The following is a 13,160-nucleotide window of genomic DNA, read 5'->3' as shown; positions in this document are numbered from 1 at the left end:
TTATATTCTTGTACATAGGAGGCAGTATTATAGTAGTTATATTCTTGTACATAGGAGTAGTATTATAGTAGTTATATTCTTGTACATAGGAGGCAGTATTATAGTAGTTATATTCTTGTACATAGGAGCAGTATTATAGTAGTTATATTCTTGTGCATAGGAGCAGTATTATAGTAGTTATATTCTTGTACATAGGAGCAGTATTATAGTAGTTATATTCTTGTATATAGGAGCAGTATTATAGTAGTTATATTCTTGTACATAGGAGCAGTATTATAGTAGTTATATTCTTGTGCATAGGAGCAGTATTATAGTAGTTATATTCTTGTACATAGGAGCAGTATTATAGTAGTTATATTCTTGTACATAGGAGCAGTATTATAGTAGTTATATTCTTGTACATAGGAGCAGTATTATAGTAGTTATATTCTTGTACATAGGAGCAGTATTATAGTAGTTATATTCTTGTACATAGGAGCAGTATTATAGTAGTTATATTCTTGTACATAGTAGCAGTATTATAGTAGTTATATTCTTGTACATAGGAGGCAGTATTATAGTAGTTATATTCTTGTACATAGGAGCAGTATTATAGTAGTTATATTCTTGTACATAGGAGCAGTATTATAGTAGTTATATTCTTGTACATAGGAGGCAGTATTATAGTAGTTATATTCTTGTACATAGGAGGAGTATTATAGTAGTTATATTCTTGTACATAGGGGCAGTATTATAGTAGTTATATTCTTGTACATAGGAGGCAGTATTATAGTAGTTATATTCTTGTACATAGGAGCAGTATTATAGTAGTTATATTCTTGTATATAGGAGCAGTATTATAGTAATTATATTCTTGTACATAGGAGGCATTATTATAGTAGTTATATTCTTGTACATAGGAGGCAGTATTATAGTAGTTAAATTCTTGTACATAGGAGCAGTATTCTAGTAGTTATATTCTTGTACATAGGAGCAGTATTATAGTAGTTATATTCTTGTACATTGGATGCAGTATTATACTAGTTATATTCTTGTACATAGGATCAGTATTATAGTAGTTATATTATTGTACATAGGAGCAGTATTATATTAGTTATATTCTTGTACATAGGAGGCAGTATTATAGTAGGTATATTCTTGTACATAGGAGAAGTATTATAGTAGTTATATTCTTGTACATAGGAGCAGTATTATATTAGTTATATTATTGTACATAGGAGGCAGTATTATAGTAGTTATATTCTTGTACATAGGAGGTAGTATTATAGTAGGTATATTCTTGTACATAGGAGAAGTATTATAGTAGTTATATTCTTGTACATAGGAGCAGTATTATAGTAGTTATATTCTTGTACATAGGATGCAGTATTATAGTAGTTATATTCCTGTACATAGGAGGCAGTATTATAGTAGTTATATTCCTGTACATAGGAGGCAGTATTATAGTAGTTATATTCTTGTACATAGGAGCAGTATTATAGTAGGTATATTCTTGTACATAGGAGGAGTATTATAGTAGTTATATTCTTGTACATAGGAGCAGTATTATAGTAGTTATATTATTGTACATAGGAGCAGTATTATAGTAGTTATATTCTTGTACATAGGAGCAGTATTATAGTAGTTATATTCTTAGTAACATAGTAACATAGTAGTAACATAGTACATAAGGCCGAAAAAAGACATTTGTCCATCCAGTTCGGCCTGTCATCCTACAAGTTGATCCAGAGGAAGGCAAAAAAAAAAACCCCTGTGAGGTAGAAGCCAATTTTCCTCACTTTAGGGGAATAAAAAATTCCTTCCCGACTCCAATCAGGCATCAGAATAACTCCCTGGATCAGCGACCCCTCTCTAGTAGCTATAGCCTGTAATATTATTACCCTCCAGAAATACATCCAGGCCCCTCCTGAATTCCTTTATTGTACTCACCATCACCACCTCCTCAGGCAGAGAGCTCCATAGTCTCACTGCTCTTACCGTAAAGAATCCTCTTCTATGTTTGTGTACAAACCTTCTTTCCTCCAAACGCAGAGGATGTCCCCTCGTCACAGTCCTGGGGATAAATAGATGATGGGAGTGATCTCTGTACTGCCCCCTGATATATTTATACATAGTAATTAGATCTCCCCTCAGTCGTCTTTTTTCTAACGTGAATAACCCTAATGTTGATAATCTTTCAGGGTACTGTAGTTGCCCCATTCCAGTTATTACTTTAGTTGCCCTCCTCTGGACCCTCTCCAGCTCTGCTATGTCTGCCTTGTTCACAGGAGCCCAGAACTGTACACAGTCCTCCATGTGTGGTCTGACCAGTGATTTGTAAAGTAGTAGGAATATGTTCTCATCACGGGCATCTATGCCCCTTTTGATGCAACCCATTATCCTATTGGCCTTGGCAGCAGCTGCCTGACACTGTTTTTTGCAGCTTAGTTTGCTGTTTATTAAAATTCCTAGATCCTTTTCCATGTCAGTGTTACCGAGTGTTTTACCATTTAGTATGTACGGGTGACTTGCATTATTCCTTCCCATGTGCATAACTTTACATTTGTCAGTGTTAAACCTCATCTGCCACTTATCTGCCCAAGCCTCCAATCTATCCAGATCCCTCTGTAGCAGTATACTGTCCTCTTCAGTGTTAATTACTTTACACAGTTTAGTGTCATCTGCGAAAATTGATATTTTACTATGCAAGCCTTCTACAAGATCATTAATAAATATATTGAAGAGAATAGGGCCCAATACTGTAGGGCCCAATATTCTTGTACATAGGAGGCAGTATTATAGTAGTTATATTCTTGTACATAGGAGGAGTATTATAGTAGTTATATTCTTGTACATAGGAGCAGTATTATAGTAGTTATATTCTTGTACATAGGAGCAGTATTATAGTAGTTATATTCTTGTACACAGGAGGCAGTATTATAGTAGTTATATTCTTGTACATAGGAGGAGTATTATAGTAGTTATATTCTTGTACATAGGAGGCAGTATTATAGTAGTTATATTCTTGTACATAGGAGTAGTATTATAGTAGTTATATTCTTGTACATAGGAGGCAGTATTATAGTAGTTATATTCTTGTACATAGGAGCAGTATTATAGTAGTTATATTCTTGTGCATAGGAGCAGTATTATAGTAGTTATATTCTTGTACATAGGAGCAGTATTATAGTAGTTATATTCTTGTATATAGGAGCAGTATTATAGTAGTTATATTCTTGTACATAGGAGCAGTATTATAGTAGTTATATTCTTGTGCATAGGAGCAGTATTATAGTAGTTATATTCTTGTACATAGGAGCAGTATTATAGTAGTTATATTCTTGTACATAGGAGCAGTATTATAGTAGTTATATTCTTGTACATAGGAGCAGTATTATAGTAGTTATATTCTTGTACATAGGAGCAGTATTATAGTAGTTATATTCTTGTACATAGTAGCAGTATTATAGTAGTTATATTCTTGTACATAGGAGGCAGTATTATAGTAGTTATATTCTTGTACATAGGAGCAGTATTATAGTAGTTATATTCTTGTACATAGGAGCAGTATTATAGTAGTTATATTCTTGTACATAGGAGGCAGTATTATAGTAGTTATATTCTTGTACATAGGAGGAGTATTATAGTAGTTATATTCTTGTACATAGGAGCAGTATTATAGTAGTTATATTCCTGTACATAGGAGCAGTATTATAGTAGTTATATTCTTGTACATAGGAGCAGTATTATAGTAGTTATATTCTTGTACATAGGGGCAGTATTATAGTAGTTATATTCTTGTACATAGGAGGCAATATTATAGTAGTTATATTCTTGTACATAGGAGGAGTATTATAGTAGTTATATTCTTGTACTGTACATAGGAGCAGTATTATAGTAGTTATATTCTTGTACATAGGAGCAGTATTATAGTAGTTATATTCTTGTACAGTACATAGGAGCAGTATTATAGTAGTTATATTCTTGTACATAGGAGGCAGTATTATAGTAGTTATATTCTTGTACATAGGAGGAGTATTATAGTAGTTATATTCTTGTACATAGGAGCAGTATTATAGTAGTTATATTCTTGTACATAGGAGCAGTATTATAGCAGTTATATTCTTGTACATAGGAGCAGTATTATAGTAGTTATATTCTTGTACATAGGGGGCAGTATTATAGTAATTATATTCCTGTACACAGGAGGCAGTATTATAGTAGTTATATTCTTGTACATAGGAGGCAGTATTATAGTAGTTATATTCTTGTACATAGGAGCAGTATTATAGTAGTTATATTCTTGTACATAGGAGCAGTATTATAGTAGTTATATTCTTGTACATAGGAGGCAGTATTATAGTAGTTATATTCTCTAACCTATTCTTTCACATAGAGGGCAGTATTATTATACTAATTATAATTTTTTTGTCACGGAGAGCACTGTTACTACAGTAAGTATACTTAAAACACAGGAGAAAGTTCTTCTTACATTTATTATATTACTGAAATCGACCTTTGCTTATTTTTGTGTTTGCATTTACAGCAATTGTTTTCTATAAAGCTATTAACCGTTTCACTTACTGGAGCAATTGCAAAGAGCAGGAGGAGATAATCAGATTCCCTATGCCTGCTCTTATTGCTGTTTATGGAGCTGGTATTCTCTGAACAGCCGAGGCATTTGGGATAGGAAGATTCTTTCTACAACGGCTTTTCTTTTCTTCACGTACAATATATGGCGACGGCTGAAAGCATGAGGCAGAGCGGTTGTCTTAAATTTGATTTCCTAACCATTGTTTTCTCTTATTACCCAAATAGCTTCTATTCAGGTAATAGGTAGATATTGGAGATTTGCAGTAAATGAACCTTCTCCTTAATATCAATGGTGACTGGAAATTCACTTTAAGGTTTTGTGAAACATAAAGTGCCATTATTTATGTATGAGATTGGGTCGCTCAGCCTATTATTCTATCCATTGGATGTAAGATTGGTACCTGGTGTCTCAGATCTAACTCTGTGTCTTTGACTTTGGCTGCCTTGTCACATCCCGTCGAGTACGCCACTTCTTACCATTCAGCCCGAATAGACAAGGCTTATCTTTGGAGCTTTCCGTAACTACTAAAGTCAGTTCTGTCCTTCTAATCACATAGGTCGAGATAACTTGCTTCTTTATGTCTTTCCATCTCAATGCAGGACCTTTGCAGGCAGCACATGGCTGGGAAATCTCTCTTCAGTCGCACAGAGGGAACTGGGGCAGCGGCGGAGAACTCCCGTGTAAGCAGCGTGTCTTCCCAATTTAGTGATGTCCCACAACCAAGCCCCAGTTCCCACAGCAGTACCCCGTCCTGGTGTGAGGAGCCCGTACAGTCTAACATGGACATTTCTACCGGTCACATGATCCTGGTGAGTGAAATGCGTAGGGCGATCGTAAAAAGCCTCCGCACGTGAATGATATTAGATGCTCGTCTTTTGTGATTGGAGTCATTTTAGTTTAGTAAATGCCCCATATTTTTGCCGTGACCCCCTGCAGGCATACATGGAAGATCATATGAGAAATAGGGATCGTCTGGCCAAGGAGTGGCAAGCCCTGGGTGCCTACCAGGCTGAGCCAAACGCTTGCTCTATTGCCAAGAATGATACCAACCTGAAGAAGAATAGGAATCCAGACTTTGTACCTTGTGAGTGCCATAGTTATATTTTACCACTAAGCTGACGCCATGTCTCCTCACTACAATCCCCAGCAAGTGAGAGCGACCTCCAATAAATCCTGCAAAATATGCACATCGCGCAGTTTAAAGGGGTTGTCCAGGATTAGTAAACTATTGTGGCTTTATCTGAATAACAGCCCTGCGCCTGTTCATGCATTATGCCTGGGACTGCAGCTCAGCTCCATTGAAGTGAATGGTACTGAGCTGCAATACCACAAACAGCCTGTGGACAGGTGTGGTGCTGTTTGTGGACAACCCCTTTAACCTTAGAGCCTATTGGCGACATACGACACTGCATAGATATACAATGGGGACCATTGAGATCCTCACAGGGCAAATGTTAGCAGTAGGCTGGGCTTTGTGGTGCCCCTCTGGGCATGCCCACATATACCAGGTCTATTTAGACGTAGCTGGTCGCCATTTTCTCCTGCTGATTCGTTATGTGGATTCAGTGTTTTCTCCTTGTTCCCTCGGTGATTTCAGACTTTCTGTCTCCCCTGTAGACGACCACGCGCGTATAAAGCTGAGGAGCGATAACAACCCGTCCCGCAGCGATTATATCAACGCCAGTCCCATCGTACGTAATAGTCACCGATTGTTCCTGTAAATCAGATAAGTCACATGTTGTTCTCCAGCTGCTAATATTGCAACACCCAACAAGCAGTACTACTACCAGAACAAGATGTTCCCCGGGAAGAGCTTACAAATGGTTCTCACTGGTAATGGATACATGGAGCTGGCATCAACCAAAGTAACGGCCAGGGCTGGAAGTAATGTACAGGAATTGTAATCGCTTAGGCTGAGTTCACATGGCCGTTTAGCTTTCCGTTCTTCTGATCGTCAGAAGAAGAGAAAAAAAGAGGATCCTGTAAAAAAAAAAAACGGATCCTGTTGCATCAGTTGTCATCCGTTTGAACCTTTTCTGTCTAAGATCTGTTTTTTCTGTCTAAGATCCCTGCATGCAGGACTTTTTTCCCCATTTAAATAAACGGATCTCATACAGATGGATGACAACTGATGCAACAGAATCCTGTTTTTTCTCTCTCTCTCTTCTTTTGACAGATCAGAAGAACGGAAAGCTAAACGTTGATGTGAATGCACCCTTAGGGCAGGTTCACATCAGTGTTATAGATTCCGTCATTGTTTTCCGTTATAACATGGTTATAATGGAAAATAACGGAATCCATGGAATTCAAAACGCCTTTAAGAGGCATTCCGTATTGATCCTTCATAATCAATTAATGTTATGCAGGAGTCCAGTCCTACATAACGGAAACCAGGACGGATCCATTATGCTGCCCATAGACTTGTATTATGACGGAAGTAAAAACGGAAGCCTTTTAAAGGCATTCCGTTTTGATCCATTATAACAATCCATAACGCTGATGTAAACCCGTCCTTATCTGTAGATAGATAGATATGAGATAGATAGATAGATATGAGATGGATGATTTGTCTACTTCTGTGTTGCACCTCAGTCTATATCTGCTATTTGCTGCTAATCTTTCTTTCTATAGATAGAGAGATATTAGATAGATAGATATGAGAGAGAGAGATAGATAGATAGACATGAGATAGATAGATAGATAGATAGATAGATATGAGATGGATGATTTGTCTACTTCTGTGTTGCACCTCAGTCTATATCTGCTATTTGCTGCTAATCTTTCTTTCTATAGATAGAGAGATATTAGATAGATAGATATGAGAGAGAGAGATAGATAGATAGACATGAGATAGATAGATAGATAGATAGATAGATAGATATGAGATGGATGATTTGTCTACTTCTGTGTTGCACCTCAGTCTATATCTGCTATTTGCTGCGCTGCTAATCTTTCTTTCTATAGATAGAGAGATATGAGATAGAATGTTCTCCAGTCTTGTTAATAGAGATGGTGAATCAGATATTTACAGATATTTTCTATTGTCGGTTTCTATGATTCTCTATCACAGATTGAACACGACCCTCGTATGCCAGCTTACATCGCCACCCAGGGGCCCCTCTCTCACACCATTGCTGATTTCTGGCAGGTGAGTTTGGATTATTATAATGTCTCCTGCCTCGTCCGTAGATCTGTGTAATATCACCCGGGATCACGTCGGTTCTTCTCCTCTCTAGATGGTTTGGGAGAACGGCTGCACAGTGATAGTGATGCTGAGCCCCCTGGTGGAGGACGGGGTTAAGCAGTGCGATCGCTATTGGCCTGATGAAGGATCCTCTCTCTACCACATCTACGAGGTCAGTGAAGCCTCTGCTCCAGCGTACCCCAGTCTATGTGGACACCCCGCATGGAAGGCTGCAAATGTTGCGGGGACCCAAAAGTGAATCTACATTTTTAGACTGGGCAACTTCACAATGTCTGGTTCACCCAGTCACCCATCAGCTGCTGCAGAACCTCTTTGAGATTTTTTTTTAGCAATTTATGTTAATCAGTGACCAACATTAAGTTCTCCTTTCCCCTTCGAAATGATGTTCCTAATGTGTCTTAATCCCCTGCATAAGGATGAGTTTACTGCTGCCTGCAGCCACCTCTAGGGGGAGCTCAATGAATATTACTTATATGGACCTGAATAAGAAAACAGTATGCTGTGAGCTCCCCCTAGTGGTGCTGCAGGCAGGTAGAATTTTACCTCTTAACTAAAAAAAAGCTCTGACTGCTATAAAGTTACATTCAATTTTTTGAAAGTGAAATGGTGCAAAAAGGTGGAGGTCCACTTTAAGATATTACTTAGTTGTGCATTATAGTAGATATTTGGCTTAGGTCACATGTTTTATATTTTTCTTCGTCTCAGGTGAATCTTGTGTCTGAACATATCTGGTGTGAAGATTTCCTGGTTCGCAGTTTTTACCTAAAGAATGTCCAAACCCAAGAGACCCGAACTCTTACACAATTCCACTTCCTGAGCTGGCCAGCAGAGGGCATCCCCAGCAGCACTCGCCCATTGCTGGACTTCCGCAGGTGAGCGCCCCAATCTCTTTTCATTTACAGCCTAAGACAGGTCATCCGTGTAGGCTGGGGTCTTGTGAAGATCCTTGGGAGGTGAGAATTTCTGCAAACCCCATGCAGATGAAAGGGACAGAATCAAATGTTTTAACAAGAAATCTGCAACGTGTGAATATAACCCAATAACGTCTCAAAACTGATGACTTTTTACAATTGTATCCAGTTTAGAAAATCCCCTGCTTAGACTCCAGACTGATACATTTTACCTGCACTGATACATTGTAACAAACTACCAGGGCAGTAGACATTTGTGTTGCTGTTGCCTTTAGTTCTCAGAGGATTGTCCCGACTGGATACGACTGTAATAACCCTCAGCTGTGAGAATTAAACAAATCTTTACAGGTTTTCATGTGTGAGAGTGTTCTCACTCACTGACAGCAAGCGAAGATCTTGAAAATGGTGAAGAACTGAAACACAAAGTACATTAGAAAATTGTCAAACTATTGAGGATATAATGATTCTGCTTTAATGAAGTAAAACTGGAAACTCCTTCCCTCACCAGCCCTGACTGCGCTGATAAACCTTTATACTGCAGGAGGTGATACGTTTCCGCGACTTGTTTCTTCACAGACGCGCGGCCTCCTGATCCTGTCTTGGAGCCTCTTTATTCTCCTCCTTGCATCTTCCTGGGTATCAGCTCACGGCTGCCCTTGTCATTTTTGTGATTTGCAGCTTGTAATTTTGGTCTCAGTTGCATAGTCACAAAAGTGATCATGAGCAGGTGGGACGCGCCTCCGCCACCAGGGGGCACCATCTGTCCTCTAGTCTCAATGCTGGAGAGAGGCAGAAGGTGACACTAGAGAGAAGGGGTCTGACAACCTCCTCTTTACCATGGACGTCATGAACCTGGAACGCCCCCGAACCTGGTGCATAGACTTTGTATGGTGTATGGGGGGACTTGTCTTACATGGGATGGGGGGGTCAGTAAGTGGCAGTAATAACTGGTGATACTGGTGTGAATGTGCCGTCTTGTGTTACAGGAAGGTGAACAAATCTTTCCGAGGACGATCCTGCCCCATTATTGTGCACTGCAGGTAACAGTACAGTCTCACATAGACATACACTACATGTGCACAGCTCTACTATACCGTGACCCAGTACATACACTACATGTGCACAGCTCTACTATACCGTGACCCAGTACATACACTACATGTGCACAGCTCTGCTATACCGTGACCCAGTACATACACTACAGGTGCACAGCTCTGCTATACCGTGACCCGGGACATACACTACAGGTGCACAGCTCTGCTATACCGTGACCCGGGACATACACTACAGGTGCACAGCTCTGCTATACCGTGACCCGGGACATACACTACAGGTGCACAGCTCTGCTTTACCGTGACCAAGTACATATACTACAGGTGCACAGCTCTGCTATACCGTGACCCAGTACATATACTACAGGTGCACAGCTCTGCTATACCGTGACCCAGTACATACACTACAGGTGCACAGCTCTGCTATACCGTGACCCAGGACATAGACTACAGGTGCACAGCTCTGCTATACCGTAACCCAGTACATGCACTACATGTGCACAGCTCTGCTATACCGTGACCCAGTACATGCACTACATGTGCACAGCTCTGCTATACCGTGACCCGGGACATACACTACAGGTGCACAGCTCTGCTATACCGTGACCCAGTACATACACTACAGGTGCACAGCTCTACTATACCGTGACCCGGGACATACACTACAGGTGCACAGCTCTGCTATACCGTGACCCGGGACATACACTACAGGTGCACAGCTCTGCTATACCGTGACCCAGGACATACACTACATGTGCACAGCTCTGCTATACCGTGACCCGGGACATACACTACAGGTGCACAGCTCTGCTATACCGTGACCCGGGACATACACTACAGGTGCACAGCTCTGCTATACCGTGACCCGGGACATACACTACAGGTGCACAGCTCTGCTATACCGTGACCCGGGACATACACTACAGGTGCACAGCTCTGCTATACCGTGACCCAGTACATGCACTACATGTGCACAGCTCTGCTATACCGTGACCCGGGACATACACTACAGGTGCACAGCTCTGCTATACCGTGACCCAGTACATACACTACAGGTGCACAGCTCTACTATACCGTGACCCGGGACATACACTACAGGTGCACAGCTCTGCTATACCGTGACCCGGGACATACACTACAGGTGCACAGCTCTGCTATACCGTGACCCGGGACATACACTACAGGTGCACAGCTCTGCTATACCGTGACCCGGGACATACACTACAGGTGCACAGCTCTGCTATACCGTGACCCAGTACATGCACTACATGTGCACAGCTCTGCTATACCGTGACCCGGGACATACACTACAGGTGCACAGCTCTGCTATACCGTGACCCAGTACATACACTACAGGTGCACAGCTCTGCTATACCGTGACCCGGGACATACACTACAGGTGCACAGCTCTGCTATACCGTGACCCGGGACATACACTACAGGTGCACAGCTCTGCTATACCGTGACCCGGGACATACACTACAGGTGCACAGCTCTGCTATACCGTGACCCGGGACATACACTACAGGTGCACAGCTCTGCTATACCGTGACCCGGGACATACACTACAGGTGCACAGCTCTGCTATACCGTGACCCGGGACATACACTACAGGTGCACAGCTCTGCTATACCGTGACCCGGGACATACACTACAGGTGCACAGCTCTGCTATACCGTGACCCGGGACATACACTACAGGTGCACAGCTCTGCTATACCGTGACCCGGGACATACACTACAGGTGCACAGCTCTGCTATACCGTGACCCAGTACATACACTACAGGTGCACAGCTCTACTATACCGTGACCCAGGACATAGACTACAGGTGCACAGCTCTGCTATACCGTGACCCAGGACATACACTACAGGTGCACAGCTCTGCTATACCGTGACCCGGGACATACACTACAGGTGCACAGCTCTGCTATACCGTGACCCAGTACATACACTACAGGTGCACAGCTCTACTATACCGTGACCCAGGACATAGACTACAGGTGCACAGCTCTGCTATACCGTGACCCAGGACATAGACTACAGGTGCACAGCTCTGCTATACCGTGACCCAGTACATGCACTACAGGTGCACAGCTCTGCTATACCGTGACCCAGTACATGCACTACAGGTGCACAGCTCTGCTATACCGTGACCCAGTACATATACTACAGGTGCACAGCTCTGCTATACCGTGACCAAGTACATATACTACAGGTGCACAGCTCTGCTATACCGTGACCCAGTACATACACTACAGGTGCACAGCTCTGCTATACCGTGACCCAGGACATAGACTACAGGTGCACAGCTCTGCTATACCGTAACCCAGTACATGCACTACATGTGCACAACTCTGCTATACCGTGACCCAGGACATAGACTACAGGTGCACAGCTCTGCTATACCGTGACCCAGTACATACACTACAGGTGCACAGCTCTGCTATACCGTAACCCAGTACATGCACTACAGGTGCACAGCTCTGCTATACCGTAACCCAGTACATGCACTACATGTGCACAGCTCTGCTATACCGTGACCCAGGACATACACTACAGGTGCACAGCTCTGCTATACCGTAACCCAGTACATGCACTACATGTGCACAGCTCTGCTATACCGTGACCCAGTACATACACTACAGGTGCACAGCTCTGCTATACCGTGACCCAGGACATAGACTACAGGTGCACAGCTCTGCTATACCGTGACCCAGTACATACACTACAGGTGCACAGCACTGCTATACTATAACCCAGGACATACACTACAGGTGCACAGCTCTGCTATACCGTGACCCAGGACATAGACTACAGGTGCACAGCTCTGCTATACCGTGACCCAGTACATACACTACAGGTGCACAGCTCTGCTATACCGTAACCCAGTACATGCACTACATGTGCACAGCTCTGCTATACCGTGACCCAGTACATACACTACAGGTGCACAGCTCTGCTATACCGTGACCCGGGACATACACTACAGGTGCACAGCTCTGCTATACCATGACCCGGGACATACACTACAGGTGCACAGCTCTGCTATACTGTAACCCAGTACATGCACTACATGTGCACAGCTCTGCTATACCGTGACCCAGGACATAGACTACAGGTGCACAGCTCTGCTATACCGTGACCCAGTACATACACTACAGGTGCACAGCTCTGCTATACCGTAACCCAGTACATGCACTACATGTGCACAGCTCTGCTATACCGTGACCCAGTACATACACTACAGGTGCACAGCTCTGCTATACCGTGACCCAGGACATAGACTACAGGTGCACAGCTCTGCTATACCGTGACCCAGTACATACACTACAGGTGCACAGCACTGCTATACTATAACCCAGGACATACACTACAGGTGCACAGCTCTGCTATACCGTGATCCAGGATACACACTACA

At 42.1% G+C, this 13,160-nt stretch overlaps 1 protein-coding gene across 1 annotated transcript in view; it reads left to right on the top strand.

Moving 5' to 3' along the window:
• PTPRN (protein tyrosine phosphatase receptor type N) overlaps positions 1-13,160 on the top strand; it is an 84,021-nt gene that overhangs the window by 67,016 nt on the left and 3,845 nt on the right. The window contains 7 exon segments of the mRNA XM_040441531.1: positions 5,173-5,382; positions 5,510-5,657; positions 6,191-6,264; positions 7,644-7,721; positions 7,810-7,929; positions 8,484-8,650; positions 9,676-9,729. Of these exon segments, the coding sequence (XP_040297465.1) occupies positions 5,173-5,382; positions 5,510-5,657; positions 6,191-6,264; positions 7,644-7,721; positions 7,810-7,929; positions 8,484-8,650; positions 9,676-9,729 (851 nt within the window).

This window comes from Bufo bufo, chromosome 7 (assembly GCF_905171765.1).
Source record: "Bufo bufo chromosome 7, aBufBuf1.1, whole genome shotgun sequence".
NCBI classification, from domain to species: Eukaryota; Metazoa; Chordata; class Amphibia; order Anura; family Bufonidae; genus Bufo; species Bufo bufo.
This window is presented reverse-complemented; position numbering and strand designations above follow the sequence as displayed.